Genomic DNA, 20075 nt, shown 5'->3' with positions numbered 1-20075 from the left:
TAGATTGCTGACAGGCTGATGGAAAGAGTCACGTGAAGACTCAGGTGCTGGGGAGTGGCACAGGTGTAGTCTGTCCTCAAGAGACCTCTCTCATCACTGGGGTCCACTGTTTTCTCCATGCTTTTTTTGTAAGAGTCATCAGGAGTTGCAGCTGTCTTCAGGCAGTGGGCACTTTCACCAGACAGTGGACCTTGACTGGATCCCTCTTGGAATCAGACCCTTTCTGTTCTTGTGAGCTCAGCAAGGCCAATTTCCCCATCTCTTTTATGAAGGGCCTGCACCCTGCTTTCTCTCGTGCTTGTAACAGAGCTGGCCAGATCACATTTTAGTAGTTTGTCCCAAACATTGGAAACTTGAAACTTTTCTGGAACAGTTTCTTTGCCACGTGCGGAAAACTCAAGTATAGATTACTTTCCTGGATGATGATGCCGGCACAAAGCAGGTGCTGATAATGGTGTGAGATAAACAAACCTGGGTGGAGACCAGCATAAAGTGTGTAAACAGTCATGTGGAGGCCTCATTCCTGAGCCTTATAGTGGTAATGGGGTTATGTAGTGCAGACAGCTCACATGTGGTCCTATACTGATAGAAGTCGTGGCGATCATTGCTTCTTTTTTTATTTTTCATCATTGCTGCTTTTCTCCTGTATCTGAAACTGTGTCAGATTCACAAAGTGGTATCTACTAGAGTTTTCCTGAGAGCATTCTGCTGAAATATCAAGCAATATATCCAGTTATTTATATATTTATTTTATCCAGTAAAATGAGTGTGGCATATTGGTTTTCTATTGCTGTGTAACACAGTGCCACAAACCTACTTGGCTTCTTATGGTTAGAAGTTAGGTTAGAAGTCTAGGCATGGCATAGGTGGCTTCTTTGCTCGAGGTCTCATTGGGCTGCAATCAAGGCGTTAGCTAGGGTAGTGGTTTTCATTTTGGGTTCAGCGTCATCTTTCAAGCTTGCTGGTTGTTGACAAAACTCATTATCATGTAATGGTAGGACCTGTGGTCCCCATCTGCCTACTATTTGTCAGGCTGAGACCACTCTCTGCACTTTGAGGCAGCCTTGCTGTTCTGTGCTGTATGGTCCCATTGGAGGTTCAAATCCTGACGGTTTGCTTTTTTCCAGGCTAGCCAGATCACACCTTCTTCTGCCAGTAGCTGGAGAAAATGCTCTGCCCTTAATGGACTCAACTGGTTAGGTAAAGCCTACTCAGTGTCATCTCTCATTTTCCCAGTAAAATAATGTAATCGTGGGGTAGCTCATCCTAGTCCCCCCAAGGAGAGGGGATTATTCGAAGAAGAGGAGCATCCAGTGTCGTTTCAGAATTCCAGCTATCACATTGAACAGTTAAAAATAGCTCATTGAGAGCATTTTATAAATACTTAGATATTTTTGTGTCAAAGTTGTGATTTTTGGACAGTAGCTTTCAGATAAGAAATGTCTTAGACCTTCAACTCTATGGAAAGAAAGTATGAGGATTATTCATTGGAACAAAACCTTATTGAGTTTTACTAAGGACTAGACACTGAGAGAGGCTCTGTAGACCTAGAGTTGGTAACATGGGCAAGCATCCTGGCTTTCTTGGAAGTAGATGAGAAGAATCTGAGACTCAAATATGTTTGTGTGTATGTGCGTGTGTGTATGAGTGGGTGCCTGGAAGATATGGTGCTCTGCAAACTGCTTTGGGATGTGGATTCATGTTTAATATGTGAACCAGGAACTAACTGGAAGACAGTGTGTGTGAAATGCATCAAGTAAAATCACAACCATCGACATATGTTCATAAAAATATACTGTTTCTAAGAAGTTTATGTTGTTTTCTACTTGTATTTTGTGCTTTGATGGTAGATGGCAAAAATGATAAATGCGAAATGTTTAAAAATGTCTGGGAAATATTTAAAATTTAGAAATTTTATTTAAATATTTTTCACTATTAAAAATTAAAACTTCCATTCTTTTGTCTTAATAGAGGAGCTAGTTTTCCAAAGGTGCATGGTTTTGACTGATTTTTATAATTATCAACTGTGCCATCTTCATACTTATTAAGTGACATTAAGATGACCTGACTCTCACATGTTAATGTAAGTCCCTGAAGGCATGAAGATGGAGATGAGGCTTTACTTGCAGGAGGTTCTGTAATGATTTCTCTTTTTTGAATTGTGTAAACTCAGTGAGCTATTAGAATTTCCAGTTGGAGCGCTTCTGTCCCCTAAAGCCAAAAGGAAAAAAACAGTCTTGTGACTCTTAGTTTTGCCAGAATTGGCAGCAAGAAGGGCAGCAAATGAAAAGCTTGTATGAGTTTATGGGATGTCAGGAATTGCTTAAATTTAAGTTCATTATTTTAATGTTGATGGTACCCTTGCTGCCTTTCTGCGTTTCTCTCCTCCACTAACATGCGGGAGTGACATTTGTCATTTCAATCTTGATGTTTCTTTTCCTTCTGGGCTTTGCTGATGTATGTTTGCTACAAAGTTATACTTTATTATACATTTTTCTCTATATTTTTAAGTTAGAAAAACACAGGATTTTTTTCTCTGATAAAGTTGAATTTATTGATACAGTTCAGAGACTTTGAGTAGAAAATACAATACAGATTTAAAATTAGCTCCATATTTGCAGTAGAACTAAAGAGCTGTTTCTGTGTTCAGGTTCTTGCACAGCTTTTGTCAGATTTATCACTAATTATACTGTTTGATAATATTGTAAATAATATGGTTTAAAAGTTAAAGTTCTGATACTTTTTCATTGTTACCATTTAGAAATATCAATGATTTTTAATCTTGATCTCATATCTTGCATCCTGGATAAAAATTTCATATTAATTCTTTTTGTAAACATTTCTTTTTATTTATTTGAAATGCAGAGTTACAGAGAAAGGTAGAGATAAAGAGAGAGAGAGGTCTTCCATCCACTGGTTCACTCCCCAAATGGCCACAATGGTTGGAGCTGAGCAGATATGAAATCAGGAGCCATTAGCTTCTTCCAGGTCTCCCGCACAGGTGAAGGGGTGCAAGGACGTGGGCCATCCTCTACTGCTTTGCCAGGCCATAGCAGAGAGCTGGATGGGAAGTGAAGCAGCTGAAACTAGAACTGGCACCCATGTGGGATGCCGGCACTTCAGACAGGGGCTTTAATCCACTGTGTGAAAGCGCCAGCCCCTTTATTAATTCTAATAACTTTTTATTTTGTAGATTTTATTGGACTCTTTACACAGATGTCTTCTGTGACTAGTGTCAGTTTTATTTCTTTACAGTTTTTCTTGCTTTATTGCGTTGTCTAGAGCTTATAATACAACATTGTATCAAAGATGTAGGAGTGGCCATCCTTGACTTGCTCTTTCTTTTAGTCTCTCACCATTAAGTGTGATATCACTATGGTTTTTGTGTAGATACCCTTTATCAGCTTGAGGAAGTTTCATTCTATTTTTAGTTTATTCAGAGTTTTTAATCATGAATGGATGCTAAATTTGTCAAAAGCTTTTTCTGAATTTCTTAAGAGGATTCTGTGATTTAGTTTTTATTATTTTTGAAAGATTCATTCATTGATATATATGTGAGAGGCTGGTGCTGTGGGGTAGTGGGCTAGGCCTCTGCCTGCAGTGCCAATATCCCATATGGGCACTGGTTCATTTATTTACTTCAAAGGCAAGCAAGGTGGGAGACGGTGCAGGATATCATTCATGCGCTGGTTCACTTCCAGAATCCTGTAATAGCCAGGTCTGGGCCAGTCCACAGTCAGGAGCCGGTAACTGCATCCTTATCTTCCAACATGGGTGATAGGGTCCTGAGTCCCTGGGCCATCTTCTGATGCCTTAGCAGGCAGATGGACTGGAAGTAGAACAACTGGTACTGGAACCAACACACTGATTTGGGACACTGGCATCACATGTGGTGGCTTAACCCTCTGAACCATAACACCATCTCCAATCATGTGATTAAAAAAACCCTCTATTTAGCCCGGCACCACGGCTCAATAGGCTAATCCTCCGCCTTGCGGTGCCGGCACACCAGGTTCTAGTCCCGGTCGGGGCACCGGATTCTGTCCCGGTTGCTCCTCTTCCAGGCCAGCTCTATGCTGTGGCCAGGGAGTGCAGTGGAGGACGGCCCAAGTCCTTGGGCCCTGCACCCGCATGGGAGACCAGGAGAAGCACCTTGCTCCCGGCTTCGGATCAGCGTGGGGTGCCGGCCGCAGTGGGCATTGGAGGGTGAACCAATGGTAAAGGAAGCCCTTTCTCTCTGTCTCTCTCTATCTCACTGTCCACTCTGCCTGTAAAAAAAAAATTTTTTTTTAAGTAAAAAAAATTTTAAAAACTCTATTAATTTCCTCTCTCTCATGTTAATTATCCCAAAACTTGACATTTAATTATTTCACAGTCTCTGTCAGTCTGGAATCCAGGTCCTCCTGTGCTGGTGCCTCCTGAGGTTCCAGTCAAGCACTGGGCTGGGACCTGAGCCCTTGACTTGTTTGGTTGTTTACAGACCTCAGCCCTGCTGCACAATGTGCCTGTCCATCGGGCTGCCTTGTGATGTGGCAGCTGGCTTTTCCCAGGGATATAGAGAGAGGAGATAAGAGGGAGAACACTGGTATAGAAGCCAGGGATCTCTGTAATATCTTCTCAGAAGTGATATCCTGTGATTTCTGCCCTATTCATATATTGGATACAAGTCAACAGGTGCAGTTTGTACTTGAGAGCTGGGAATTAAATATGATTGTGAATATGTAGAAGAGGGTGTCATTGGCAGCCATCCTAGAGACTATCACTGTATATTAAAACAGTAAATTGCACATGTGTTAGTAGCCAGGGCTGAGCAAGATCAGGGCCAGGATCTGGGAGCTCAATTCAGGTCTTCCACTAGGGTGGCAGGGACCCAACCGCTTGAGCTGTCACCTGCCGCCTCCAAGGGTATGTAATAACAGGAAACTGGAATCAGGACTCAAGTCAATGTACTCTGATTTGGCATACAGACATCCCAAGCAATATCTTAGCCACTGTGCCAAATGTCTGACATGACACTATTTAAAAATATTAAGCCACTGTTGCATTCCTGGGATTCATTATTTTTAATGTGTTACTGGATTCAGTTTGCTGAGAATACATCAATAAGTTTTTGCATCTGTGTTCATTAGAAATGGATTTGAGTTTTCCTTGTAATATCTTGCTTGGTTTTGGTGTCGGAATATTGCTGAATGCATATAATAAATTGGAAAGTGGTTCATTCTCTTCAGTACTTTGGAAGGGTTTCTATAGAAGAGGTGTTATTTCTTTTTTTTATTTAAAGATTTATTTAATTTTTGAAAGGCAGAATTACAGAAGGGGGGGAGGGAGGGGAGAAAGATATCTTCCATCCATTGGTTCATTCTCCAAAAGCCCTCAATGGCCAGAGCTGGAGCAATGTGAAGCTAGGAGCATGGAGCTTCTGGATCTCCTAAGTGGGTACAGGAGCCCAAGTATGTGGGGCTTCTTCCATTGCTTTCCCAGGCACATTAGCAGGGAGCTGGATTGGAATAGGAGCAGCTGGGACTTGAACCCATGCCCATATGGGATGTTGGCACATCAGGCAGCAGCTTTACCCACTACACCACAGTGCCAGCCCCATTATTTCTTCCTTAGATATAGTTTACTTAACCAGAAGTGCTGGCTGGCCCTGCCATTTTGTTTGTTTTGAACACAAATTCAGTTTCTTTAATAGGCATGGGCTTATTCAGGTTGCCTCTTTCTTCCTCTTGAGTGGCCTTTAGTTTCTACCTTTCAAGGAACTTGTTCATTTTATCTCAGTTGCTACATTTATTGGTGCAGTGTTGTCTATAACATGTGTAGACTGTGTTGTGATGTCACCTCACCCATTGGCAATGCATGTTTTCTGTGTTTTTTTTTTTTTTTTTCTTTCCCCCTTACCACTTTGGCTGGAAGTTTACCAGTTCTTTTGTTCATCTTCTCTGCAAACAAGATTTTAGCTTTATTGATTTTTCTTGGTTGCCCTGTTTCATTTGTTTCCACTGATATTTATTATTTTAGTCTTCTGCTTTGGGTTTCATTTGCTGCGGTCATTGCTTTGAGACTCTTTTCTGTATGCATTTAAAACTATAAATTTTATTACAGCTAACATACCACTTTAGCTACATTTTATCATCTTCATATTTTCTGATGTTTAAAAAATTATGTTTTTACTTTATTTGAGACATAGACAGGAAGACAAAAAGAGATGTTTCGTCTACTGGTTTATTCCCCAGTTGACCTCAACAGGCAGGGTTGGACAAGGCTGAAGTCGGGAGCCCAGAGCTCAGTCTGGGTTCTCCCATGTAGGTGGGACGATTGTACTTGAGCCATTCTCATTTGCTTCTTCATAGTGTATGCATAGGCAGGAAACTGGGTCAGAAGTGGAGGAACCGGGGTCAGATTCAGGGACTCTGATGTTGGTTGTGGGCATCCCAAGTGATGAACCTTGGCCAAAACACCAGTCCCTATTTTCTGTTCTTGTTTCCATTTAGTTCAAGATGCTTTTAAATTGCCTTTTTGTATTGTTTAGTTACCTAGTATTTTCTGTCACCTTTATCTTTTAAAGTACCTTTTTACCTCTGTTGACTTTAAGCCATTTGATTTTGATGTGCCTATATGTATTTTTCTTTGAATCCTTTATGTTTGGGGTTTCCTGACTTCTCAGGTCTGTGTGTTTATGTTTTAGTTGACACAGTGACATGGATGGGTTCATCTCTATTGCTGTCACAATCTTAGGAACACAGAAACCCTTAAAAATACTGTGTGCGTTTCACCTACTTCTGATACATGGTTAGCTTTTGATCATGTGTAGAGTATTCTGCATTAACTGTTTCTTTTTTGCTTTCAGTTTTTATTTGAAGATATCTTTATTTTTGGTGCATAATGACTGCATATATTTATGGAGTACTGTGTATATTGCAACACATGTATGCTGTGTTTAATGATCAAATCAGTAATTGGCATATCTGTCATCTCAAGCACTGTAATTTATTCGTGTTGGAGACATTAAGTCTATTCCACTAGCTATTTGAAATATATAATTAATTGTTGTCAACCATAGTTAAGGCTGTGGTGATGCCTTGGGCATTTTGTGATATGCTAGAAAATATGATCATATGATTTTCATTTGACTTAGAATTCAGCCTGTGCTGAATTAACATTAAAACACGTTCGCAGGTCAGAGTTGATGCTTAATATTTAATAGGATTTTGTTGTTGTTTTGAAAGCTTTAAAGAGCATAGGTTATATAGTTTCCTACTTGACTTTTTTAAAGATTACTTTGTTTATTCTGTAACTCAAACAATACAGGCATGTGTAACTTTGTCTCTGAAATTCCATATGGCTGGAGGTATTTGTTTTTAACAGTTTGGTGTGTTTCCTTATATATACTTTTTATTGTTCTCATCCACAGTTATCTGTATTTGTATCTATATTGAGATCTGTATCTGTCTGTATCCCTATATGTAGATACATTTATCACCACATAGAATCATACTTTACTATGTATTATTTGGAAGCAGTATTTCCACTTGAAAAAATAAGAATTTTTCTTAAGTATATTCTGTTTTTCCGTATTAGATCATGTATAGGGACATGGAAACTTTGGAGGAGAAGAAAGGAGATTCTAAAAGCAATTTCATTTACTGATTTTGTTTGAGAGAAACATACACAGTTACCTAGTTTTAGACAAGCTAGAGGCTGTATAGTTATTTAATAAGGGCAACAGTGTTTGCAGATTATAGGGAGAATTGAAGGGTTAGAACATAATAGGAAACAAAGAGGAAAAGTTAGAGCAACTGAAATAAACCGAGAGTGGGGCAGACTGAGTGAGAAGAGAAGGAATGAAGACTTCAGAAAGGGACTAGGGTCTAGAGAAGTAAGCAGGATTTTGAAGTAGTCATTATTCAGTATTTTTTCTTTTATGGCATTTTCCCTATTTTGTCCATTAGCTTTGGAATTAAGAAAGAAACAATTTATGTCTTCAGTTATTCACTGTCTCATATGATTGTTTCCATGGATTTTAAACACTCTAGCCCCAGCTCGGTGAGTGCGCTCCTCTGTTTTGTCCCTGGGTCCACAGAAGGAGGGTAGCAGGCTATGCTGCAGGTGGATGTAGATGGCAGGTGGCTTGGGAAGTGCATTAGTCTGCATTCCTCCCATGATGGTGAATATACTTAATATATTTTTTTTAAGATTTATTTATTTATTTGAAAGGCAGAGTTGCAGGGAGAGAGAGAGAGAGAAAAAGGTCTTGCATGCGCTGGTTCACTCCCCAGTTGACCGCAATGGTCGGAGCTGGGCTGATCCGAAGCCAGGAGCCAGGAGCTTCTTCTAGGTCTCCCACGCTGGTGCAGGGGTCCAAGGACTTGGGCCATCTTCTACTGCTTTCCCAGGCCATAGCAGAGAGCTGGATCAGAAATAGAGCAGCCAGGACTCGAACTGGCGCCCATATGGGATGCTGGCACTGCAGGCGGCGATTTTAGCTGCTATGCCACAGCGCCAGCCCCTAAACATATATTCAGACATGAAACTTAAATAGCATGATGCCTCTTTTCTTCTAGTCTCTGTCAGCTGGCATATGTAAAGACTATCATATCAAATAGAGTGCCCATCTGATGAACTTTTTTAGTTAGGTCAAGTTATCCAACCTCTTAATGATTCAGAAATAATCCACCTGCAGCCAGATGGTAAAACATGTGGCAGAGTTCAAGAGCCACCTATCTGTTGCAGTAGTCTAGGCCTTAAATTTCTCTCACTTTAGGAATAGCTTCTTTAGGTGCATGTACTAAGTGAGCATGAATAGGATGATTTGGAGTGATTTTTCAAGCTTGTATGGACTTTTAGAATGTGGACTTTTTGGACATTTCCTGAATTTGAAAATGGCATGCTTTTTAGAATAATAAATCTGCATGTTAAATAATATTAAAGTTTTAGTGGAGAGTTCTGAATGTAATTTCTTTTGTTTTCCAGATATGTGTCACAAAGATGTCCACACGGAACTGCCAGGGGATGGACTCAGTGATCAAACCCCTGGATACAATTCCTGAGGATAAAAAAGTCAGGGTTCAGAGGACACAGAGCACTTTTGACCCGTTTGAGAAGCCGACGAATCAAGTAAAGAGGGTGCATTCTGAGAACAATGCATGCATTAATTTTAAGTCCTCCTCTGCTGGCAAAGAGTCTCCAAAAGTTAGGCGGCACTCTAGCCCCAGCTCGGTGAGTGCACTCCTCTGTTTTGTCCCTGGGTCCACAGAAGGAGGGTGGCAGGCTATGCTGCAGGTGGATGTAGATGGCAGGTGGCTTGGGAAGTGCATTAGTCTGCATTCCTCCCACGGTGGTGGAATGAGAGAGAGAAAGCAAACTACATACAGATCCCTTCATGAGCACCAGCAGGGACATGAAGGACATGATTCCACTTATCTTTGGAGAAATCAGTTTTTTTTTTTTCTTTCACAGGCAGAGTTAGAGAGAGAGAGAGAGAGAGAGAGGGAGAGGGAGAGACAGAGAGAAAGGTCTTCCTTCCGTTGGTTCACCCCCTAGATGGCCGCTATGGCTGCCACACTGCACCGATCGGAAGCCAGGAGCCAGGTGCTTCCTCCTGGTCTCACATGCGGGTGCAGGGCCCAAGGACTTGGGCCATCCTCCACTGCCTTCCCGGGCCACAGCAGAGAGCTGGACTGGAAGAGGAGCAACCGGGACAGAATCCAACACCCTGACTGGGACTAGAACCCGGGGTGCTGGCACCACAGGTGGAGGATTTGCCTAGTGAGCTGTGGCACCAGCCTAGAAATAAATTTTTTTTCTAGCTGCTTCCAGCAAGAAAATTCTATAATTAAAAATCCTTTGTATTTTAAACCCTTGGAGAAATTACTGAACTTTACTGTGTTTGTAAGGATAGTTTTGCAGTTAGCAAATTAAGAGTTTCATTTCAGAATAAATGGACAGATTTGTTCATTTGTGTTATTTCAGTTTGTTTTCACCATAAATGTATTTTTAAGTATTTATTTATTTATTTGAAAGGCAGAGTTATACAGAGCGACAGAGAGACAGGTCTTCCATCCACTGGTTCACGCTCCAGATGACAGCTACAACTGGGGATGGGCCAGGCTGAAGCAAGGAACCAGAGCTTCATCCAGATCTCTCCCATGGGTGCAGGGGCCCAAGAAGTTGGGCTGTCTTCCACTGCTTTCCCAGGCATATTAGCAGGGAGTTGGATTGGAAGTGGCATAGCTGGGAATTGAATCAGCTCCTATATGGAGATGCCAGCATTGCAGGTGGTAGCTTAATCCACTATGCCACGATGCCAGCCACTTAGCATAAATACTTTAAAAGGTAAGAGTTAGATATTAAAATTGATATTCTAAAGAGAAATTCTATTCATCGTAATGAAATTTACTAGACTCAAACTGAAGACAATTCTTGCCTTTTGTCCTAAGGAGGTTACCTACTCAAGTGTGGAGTGCTGTATCAAAGTATGGTGGACTGACTGGCTTCAACAGTTTATTTCTCATTGTTCTTGAGGCTGGGAAAGTCCAAGATCAAGAAACCTTAAATGGGAGAGCAAGAGAATGAGCACATGTCTTTGGGGTCTCTTGTGAAAAGGGCTCTAATCCCATTCATGAGACTCCATACTCAGGACTGCTTCACTTCCCATGGCTCCACCTCCAGATGCCATCTCATTGGTGCCTGGGGATTTTCACCATGAATTTTGGGAGAACACAGATGTTCAGTCTACAGCAGCAGCATACAGTTATGAGATTGTTGCTGCTTTTTGTTTGTAAAATTTTGACTAGAATTCATACTTAAAGGATGACCAACACTTAACATTGTAAAAAAAATCTTTTGAAATTAAGCACTTTTGAGATTTAACTACATTTAGCAATTTTCTGATTTAGGTGCTGTACGAGTTTAAAAGATGGGGCCAGCATTGTGATGTAGCTTGTTAAGCCACCACCTGTGACACCAGCAACCCATGTGGGCACCGATTCAAGTCCAGCTATTCCATTTCCGATCCAGTTCCCTGCTAATGAGCCTGGGAACGGAGCAGCAGGCCCCTGCATCCACATGAGAGACGGGGAAGAAGCTCCTGGCTTCTGGCTTTGGCCTGGCTCAGTCCTGACAGTTGTAGCCATCTGGGGAGTAAACCAGGGGGGATGAAAGACCTCTCTCTTTCTCTCTCTCTCTCTCTCTTCTCTCTCTTCTCTCTCTTCTCTCTCTTCTCTCTCTTCTCTCTCTCTCTTCTGTCTTTCCCTCTCCCTCTGTCTCTCTAACTCTGCCTTTCAAATAAGTAAAAAATAAATCTTTTTAAAAAATAGTTTAAAGGATGAGATTAGAATTCATAGATTATTCCTTTTTTTTAAAAAAAAGATTTTATTTCTTTATTTGAGAGGTAGATTTACAGACAGTGAGAGGGAGAGACAGAGAGAAAGGTCTTCCTTTTGGTGATTCACTCCCCAAATGGCTGAAACGGCCAGAGCTGCGCTGATCTGAAGCCAGGAGCCAGGAGCCAGGAGCTTCTTCTGGGTTTCCCACATGGGTGCAGGGCTCCAAGATCTTGGACCATCTTCTACTGCTTTCCCAGGCAATAGCAGAGAGCTAGATTAGAAGAGAAGCTGCAGGGACTAGAGTTGGTGCCCATATGGGATGCTGGCACCTCAGGCAGAGGATTAACCTGTGCCACAGCGCTGGCCCCCATAGATTATTCTGATTGTGTTATTTTGCTAAGAAATACATGACATTTCACAGAGTTTAAGTTAAGATTTCCTGGGAGCAAAAGCAGAACAAGAAATACCAACTGCTAGAAGAATTTTGACACTCCAGTTAATTAAACTCCTATCACACTATGCAGAGCTCATGTTATATTTTGAATTAAAGAAGCTGAAATAAGTGTTATTAAAATTTATGAGAATTGATTATTTGGTGGTCCCCAATCTGGCCCTGATAATCATGCCTGTGAGTGTAAGGTAGGGTCTCAGTGCTACAGATCGAAGTAACTCCTGGGGGAACTTCTAGTGTCATAGAGAAGAAAGAAAGGAGTTACTGAGAATGAGCTGATGTTATGAAAAGAGAATTATACATGTTTTACTGCATAGTTATCTTAATATTATATAGTAGAAATGGGCATGAGGCATTTTTTAAGCTGTAATTATGAGGCCAGGATTGTTGTACAGCAAATTAAGCTGCCATCTGGGACATCAGGGTCCTTTTTGCACACCAGATTTAAGTCTCCACTGTGCTGCTTCCAGTCTAGCTCCCTGTTCATGCACCTGGGACAGCAGTGAACAATAGCTCAAATATTTAGACCTTTGCAACTTATGTGGGAGACCAGATGGAGTTCCAGGTTGTTGTGGCCACTGAGTAATGAACCAGACGATGAGCGATTGATCTCTTTCTGTCTCCCTCTGTCTTTGCCTTCCAAATAAATAAATAAATCTCTAAAACCAAACCTTATTTATTTATTTACTTGAATGGCAGAGACGGTAAGACAGTGAAAAATTTTCCATCTGCTGGTTCACTCCCCAAATGGCCACAACTGCCAGTGCTGGGTCAGGTTGAATCCAGAAGCCAGGAATTCCATCTGGGAGGCAAAACCTCAAGTACTCGAGCCATCAGCTGCCACTTCCCAGGTGCGTTATGAACTTGGTTGGAAGCAGCCAGGATTCAAACTTGCTCTCTTATATGGTGTATGGGCATCACAAATGACAACTTAACCCACTGTCCCACAACGAGGCATTCTTATACTAAAAAAATTACTCATTTTTTATCTGATGTTAACTGGTCATCCTTGTTTATCTGGCTATCCTAGTTATATTCCTCTAGTGTACTATTTTTTTGTTGCCTTTAAATTGCCACTGCAATTTTGGACAATCTTTTAGGTTGTTTGCTCTCTCATTTTGAAATATTTTCAACCCTCCCCAATCCCTTTTTCCTGAACACGTCATTCCTTTCTGGTCCTGCAAGGTCTTCTGTTCCTCTGTCTTCCCTCCCACAGACTAGAATCAGCTATTTCTCTGAAGAGCCCTGGTTCTTTTTATTAGAGAATGGTATTTAGAAGCCAAGATCTGGGTGCCAGTTGTGCTTATTACTGCTTGTGGTCATGTGGTTTTATTTCTTTTAATTAAAAAGTCTTTAAAAATTATTAGGCAGAGAGAGACACTCAAAGGGAAAATGCTCATCTGCTGGCTCCCCAGATGTCTACAGTGGCCGAGCTGTGTGAAGACTGGAGACAAGAACTGGGAGCTCAATTCTGATCTCCCACATGGGTGGCAGGTCTCCCACATAGACACAGCTGTCACCTGCTGCCTTCTAGGGTTTCATTAGTGGGAAGTTGCAATCAGTAGCAAGAGCTGGGAATTGAACCTAGGCACTCTGATATAGGCCAACTTGCCTATATCATTTCAAAAATCAATGTATGCAAATTAGTATACATGACAGTAGTGAGATTTTTGAAAAAAATATATACATTTAGGGGGAGAGGATAGGGAGAAAGAGAGAAAACTCTCATTTACTGGCCCACTCCTCAGCTGCCCGCAGTGGGCAATGGCCAGGCTGTGCTGAAGCTGAGAGCTGGGAATGCCACTCAGGTCTCCCAGGTGGGTGGCAGGGACCCCATTACTTGAACCATCACCTGCTGCTTTCAGGATATGCATTAGCAGGAAGCTGCAATTGGAAGTGGAGCTGAGAACTCAAACCCAAGCACCCTGGGCTGAGTTATGGGATATAGATGTCTCAGTCAGTGTCACCAAACACCTGCCCCAGTAGTGGGAGCTTTAAGTCTCATTTTTAATTTTTAGTATGGAATCAAAATTCCTTATCAGGGAAAGTTGAGACTCATGTGTCTGATGTTCTCTGTATCTTTCTTTAAGGCTAATTTTTATTTTTATTAGAGTGATGCTTGAACATAGCTTAGAAGATGGATTAGGGAAAGATTCTGGGAACATGTCATACTACATGGTATAGTTACAGTTTGAAGAATCTTTCATAGAATTAGATGAGCAATTAGTGTAATAAAACCAATGGATAATATCTACAACAAATAAGGAGGTAACGTACCTCCATGAACCTCAAAATAGGAGGGGTGCTGACCATGAACAGTTTTTGAAACGGTACTATCAGAGAATAAAATGGAGGCTCAGGGCAGGCAAAGGGACTGGTGACTGTTCTGAGAACTAGGACCCTTTTAAGCCCAGACTGCCATTGAGTACCTAGTGGTGGCTTTTTGATCCATTCTTAGGACAGCAGTAGCAGCTAGGGAGGGACCTTGATGGCTGCTGTGAGTGGATGACAGCAAAGGGACCATGGGGCAGTCTAAGGGTGATGGTGTAGTCTGCTAGTCTTTCTCCTGTGCCTTCTCCAAAATGACAGATTGGGGCACCTGTCCAGGAAAATGCCACAGTAGACTTCTGTTCAGGGCGGGTTCAGTAGGGTCAGAGAAAGAGAAGGCCCAGAACGAAATACTGGAATTTAGTACTTAGATGCACCTAGTATTGTACAAGATACAAAGGAGCAAATCAAGACAGAGTTTTCTTTGTTTTATGTCTCTCTTTCCAAATGTGTTTCCCCACTTTTGGGTTAAATTAATATATAGCAATTGCAGTCCTATTATGCTATGAATACTGTTCATAGCAAACCCACATGCTTTCCTGTGATTTCTTTTCCTTGAGTAACTTTTTGGTTTTCCTGGGTGCAACTGCCTTGTTTTATTTGTTCCTAATTAAACTAGTACTGTTTTTAAATCAAATTCAGACCTGGAATTATTCCAGAAAACAATGGAGATCATCTGAAACCAACCAGAATTTGGGGGTGTATCAGTTGCCCTGCTGCACACCCACTCCTGCCCCGTCCCCAGGTTTTCCGTGGGTCTTGCACAGCCTGGCCAGTTCATCGCACACCTGCAGCTGTGAGCCTTCTTCCCAGGACCTTCCCCAGAATTCTCTTTCCCTCCTTTTCCTTTTACGCTCAATATCTCTTTTCTGGGTTACTTGTCTTGGTTTATTTTATTCTTTGGTGGGAGCATAATCTCCTCTTGAGATGGGCAATTGGGAGTTGGCACATTGTATCATGTCTTTATTCTTACTTAATTATTTATTTGGCTTGGATATGATTCTAGTTGAGAAAACATTTTTTTCTTAGACCTTCGAAGATGTCCTGTTGCCTTTTAGGTGCTCATATTGTTGTTGAAAGCCCTTAACTATTCTGATTCCCAGTTAGCTTTTTTCCAACCTGCTTTTTTCTTTGGGGAACCTTTTAGGACATTCTGTTTTTTTTCTCCCTGGTTTTTGTTTTTGGTCTTTTATTTTTGGTTTTAAATCTACAAAACAGACATTGTGAGGTAGTACTGCAGTGAATGTCTATACACCTCTCATGCCATCTCTCCTATTATCCATCTTATATTTGTATCTTTGTCACAATACATGAAACATACCAGGTTCTAGTCTCGGTTGCTCCTCTTCCAGTCCAGCTCTCTGCTATGGCCTGGGATAGTAATAGAGGATGTGGGGAGTGAACCAGAGGATGGAAGACTTTCTCTCTCTCTCTCTCTCTCTACCTCTCTCTGTAACTCTGTCTTTCAAATAAATAAAATAAATCTTTAAAAAAGAAAGCCATAGAGTTACAGAGAGATAGAAGCAGAGGGAAAGACAGAGACAAAGGTATTTAATCTGCTTGTTCACTCTCGAAATGTCTGGCCAGCTGGAGCTGGGCCAGTCTGAAGCCAGGAGCCAGGAGCTTCTTCCAGGTCTCTCACTTGGGTGCAGGGGCCCAAGCACTTGGGTCATCTTCTACTGCTTTTCAGGCCATAGCAGAGAGCTGAATTGGAAGAGGAGCAGCCGGGACTTGAACCAGCGCCTATATGGCACTGTAGATGGCAGTTTTACCTCCTATACCACAGCATGTGTCCTTCAGGTAGAATTTTTAAGGACTTTGTTTTTTATCCCTTGTGTGGACCCTTTTCCTAGTATTCAGTAGGTTCTTTTGCTTTTGCCATTAGTTTCTTTCAGTTTCAGCAAGTATTCTTTTATTCTTTATTAGTTCCCCCCCCCTTTTACTCTTTAACACATTTTTATTAGATGGCTATCAGATTAGATGGCACTTTTGAATTGGTATTCTGATTTCCTTTTCTTTATTAAATCCTTTTTGTGCATTTTTCTCTCCCTTCAGTTGAAGTTTTAGTTATGCTGACATTTGTTTCCGCAAGCTCGCTCTTATTTTCTGAATAACCTTTGGAAAAAAAAATCACTTTTTTTTTTCAATGAAGAATATATCTCATATGTCTCTGAGAATACTAAATGTATGTAGCTTGGGGAAATTTTGAAGTTTTATTTTCTTTTATACACTCTCTCAGTTGTCTTTGTTTCCTTTGAATTCCCTGTTTCTGTTTTTTGTTTTTGTTTTTGCCTTGCTTGGTGCGATTGTTGGTGGGTGTTTGTCATTCCTATCAGTGAAAGCTGTTGGCTCTCAATTTATATTTATGAGAAATGTACTACGGAGTTGACTGGCACCTCTCTCTGGGTACCTTGTCAACTGGGGGAGGAGGTTCAGCATAGGGAATATTGATGAAAACCTAGTGATTTCATAGGAGTATTCTCAAAAGCTAGTATCTCTTTTTGCTTGTTTTCCTCTTTGGTCAGATAATTCTTTCAAAGCAGATCTGTTGATCTATTTTGTTTGATAATATTTTAAAACTTTTAATTGACACATAAGAATTGTACACATTTATAGAGTAGCATATGATATTTTAATAACTGTGTGCATTGTGTTAATTCCAATCAGCTTGAACATACCTGACTGCTTAGGCATTTCTCATTTCTTTATGGTAAAAACATTCTTCTAGAGCTTTCTTTTTAGAAAACAATATGCAGTTTTTGGGCATATAAATCTAGCCACTGTTCTTGTGAGATGATCAAGAGGTGGCTGGGCCCTTCCCAGCTCTGTCTTATGCTTTGTTTTCATCAGTATTGCTCTTTTCCTAATCTGTGCACCACTTGGCATCCCTGTTCTGAGCCTCTGTAGTCCAGCCTCTTTAGAGGATAAACCCTGCTGGGAAAGGGGAAGGGTAGATGCCCTGATGGCTGATTACAGGAGCCACAGCATCCTCCTTAAAACCACTCCAAGTAGACATTTCGTTTTTGCCTCACCTTGAACCTCATCCTCTAGTTCTTGAGTGTTTCTGGGATTCTGAAGTAGGAATCAACTTCATCTCTTACTGGCGTAGACCTCTGGGTATTTGCAAGCCTTTTCTGCTTGTCCTAGTCAGGACCTTGCATCCACTTGTCTCCTTTATTCACTGCTATCATGTTATTGTGGATTGCTGGGGAGGAGAGAAATAGTTGTGTTCAAGCCATCACGTGTGACTGCAAAGTTCCTTCTATTTCCCTCCTACTGCCTTGTTAACTTTTATTTTATTTTATTTTATTTATTTATTTGAGAGGGAGAGTTACAGACAGTGAGAGGGAAAAAACAGAGAAAGGTCTTCCTTCCATCGGTTCACTCCCCAAATGGCCACAATGGCCGGAGCCACACTGATCTGAAGCCAGGAGCCAGGAGCTTCCTCTGGGTCTCCCACGCGGGTGCAGGGGCCCAAGGATTTGGGCCATCTTCCACTGCTTTCCCAGGCCATAGTAGAGAGCTGGATTGGAAGAAGAGCATCCAGGACTAGAACCAGCACCCACATGGGATGCTGGCGCTGCAGGTGGAGGATTAACCTACTGCGCTGCCGCGCTGGCCCCTGCCTTGTTAACTTTCTTTACATATTCTTTCCTGAGTTGTACTTGGGTTTACATTTTCTGGTCTACCAGAGATGTGTTTCTTACCATCAGGGCCACTTACACTACTTTGTATGGGTCATTGCTTTGATTAATTTTCACTTTCTTTGTGCTCTGGAAAAGTATAGTTTTTTTCCTTATCAAACTGAAATGGTTTCCTTCTCTCCTTCAGAGGAATAACATGTATATTACATATATATATCTAATATAATTTTTTGTGATTCCTTTTTCCTCTGATGCCTTTTTTTTTCTCTCCATTTGTGCTAGGAAGGGGTATTTTATTACATCCTTCTTTTGTGGAAAGAGTAATTCTATTGAGTTTCCAATTGGGCAGAAAATGGGGGCAGTAACATTTCTTGTGTAACATTTTACATCCACTGCCATAGTGTCTGGGTTTGGTCATATCATTCTCAAGGGAAAGCGTAAATGCTTTCTCCACTTAGGTTTTGTTAATAAGGTGTTTTGAGGCTATAACTTTCACATAAGGGTTTCAAGATTAATGTAAATTTATTTTATTGTTATTTCTTTTCAAATATTAGTTACCTTGAAAGGGTTCCAAGAAGAAGGAAGGGGATACAAGGGTGTCACTGTATTGACTGTTTTAATGAGGAAAGAATTGTTTCTTGGAAATAACCTGATTGAAACTTAAATACTTTATTTTCTCAAATCTATAGTTGTTTGTATTTATATGCTGTTCACATTCTGGCCGTTTTTGTGTTAGAAGCTGTGGTTGAAATCAAGGAACCAAGAGTGGCTCGACTTCATGGGCCACCATGCTAGTCTATGCTTGCTAATATTTTCCAGGTGCACTTTAGAATTCAGGCAGAATGTGATTTTATTAGATTTGCATATTTCAAGGGGATGTTTGATGGAGTTTTCTTGTTTGTTTCAGACTTCTGTGAGGGCCTGCTTTTCCTAGGACTAGTCCTGGGCAGTGTTTAGTGCCATCATTGCCGTGACAAACCTTTCCCCCTTTTTCACCATTTCCCCAGCCCGGCCTTCTCTTCAATAGCTCCAACTTTTGGGAGGACTGTGGAAGCTGCCTGTCTTGTTGGCCCAGTTGAGAAGGGATTTCATTGAGTTGTACAGTCATAAATTGATCCTAAAAAGAACAGATTTTCAGAAATTTGTATTTAGGTTAAGATCCTCTGTGCATTCCCCAAACTGCTTCAAGTTTACCTCATTTTGTCACCATAGAAATCTATATCCCGTGATAAGACAGATCTGGAGAGAAGAAGGTACAGACATGCAGATGAGGGTTCCACTTCAATTCCCAGATTCTCATTCTCTGGGGTCTCCTCTTGGCATCACATCTGTGTTGTGGGAGCGGACAATTCCCAGATAGAACTAAGCCCCCTTGGTCAGGTTGTTACCATGTGTGGTGTTTGAATCCATCTCTTCATCCAGCACCTGTCTTAAAGCTCTCTTAAAATTGATGTTATGCATGAATTATGTGTGATAGAGATTTTTTGAGATTGAAGCCAAATATCTATATATAAAACATATAAATAAATACAACATTTTGACTTTAAATCCTTGTCAGTAGGGTCGTGTAGTTCTGCTTGAAGCCTTCCTCTTTCATCCTCACACCCACTTGTACAGTTATAGTATAATATGGTAGAACAGTGATTCTTACTTGTGGGTTTCTTGCAATTCAAAGGATCTTCAACAATATTAAGCATGATTGCTACGTGTGACAGTTGAAATCAATTCTCAGTATAGTCAGTAAGAAACTATGGACAATCTTGTAGCCATATCATGGTATCACTACAATGAATATTGAGGGATACTCACACAGTTTATAAAAATGCAGTTCATAAACCCAACCCTGCTGCTGGGAATGGGGTTTTCGTAGGCGACAGACCTAAGAATAATTAATATATTTTCCATTAGGATGACAGTTAAGACTCTGTGGGAATATTCTGCCAATGTATGGTAGTGGTAAATAAATAGGTTCTCAGTTTGTCAGCTTGGTTTGAATTCTAGTTTTGCTAGTGACTGAGCCTTTAAATTCATGTTCACATGAGGATGGAATCAATTTCAGGGTAGTGTTATAGAGATTCTGTTTAGGTAGTGGATATAAAGTGATTGGCTCAAAGCCTGGCATGCGGTATATACTCAGCTAGCTAGTCGTTGTTCCTGATACACAAGAATGAACCACTGCTGACAGGGGCCAGGAGCACCTTCCTTGTAGCAGGGCTGTGCAGGGATCAGGAACGCCCTCTTCCTGGCTGGGTGGCAGACACTTCAGCTGGGGCAGCATCTGCTCTTTTTCATTGCCAATGTTCCCCTCCACTGGTCTAGATAATCACT

At 41.1% G+C, this 20075-nt stretch overlaps 1 protein-coding gene across 12 annotated transcripts in view; it reads left to right on the top strand.

Annotated features, from left to right (window-relative positions):
• The window catches only part of CDK14 (cyclin dependent kinase 14), a 742587-nt gene that overhangs the window by 268682 nt on the left and 453830 nt on the right, over positions 1 to 20075 (top strand). For 11 of the 12 annotated variants that reach the window (XR_011382804.1, XM_070058416.1, XM_070058421.1 and 8 more), the window contains one exon: positions 8971 to 9216. Coding sequence is in view for 11 of the 12 variants with exons in the window: in XM_070058416.1 (XP_069914517.1) it covers positions 8971 to 9216 (246 nt within the window). In the remaining variant the exon portion in view is untranslated. 12 annotated transcript variants of the gene reach the window in all.

Source organism: Oryctolagus cuniculus, chromosome 16, assembly GCF_964237555.1.
Source record: "Oryctolagus cuniculus chromosome 16, mOryCun1.1, whole genome shotgun sequence".
Lineage (NCBI taxonomy): Eukaryota > Metazoa > Chordata > Mammalia > Lagomorpha > Leporidae > Oryctolagus > Oryctolagus cuniculus.
Note: the sequence above shows the minus strand (reverse complement) of the source record. Positions and strands in the feature narration are given on the sequence as shown.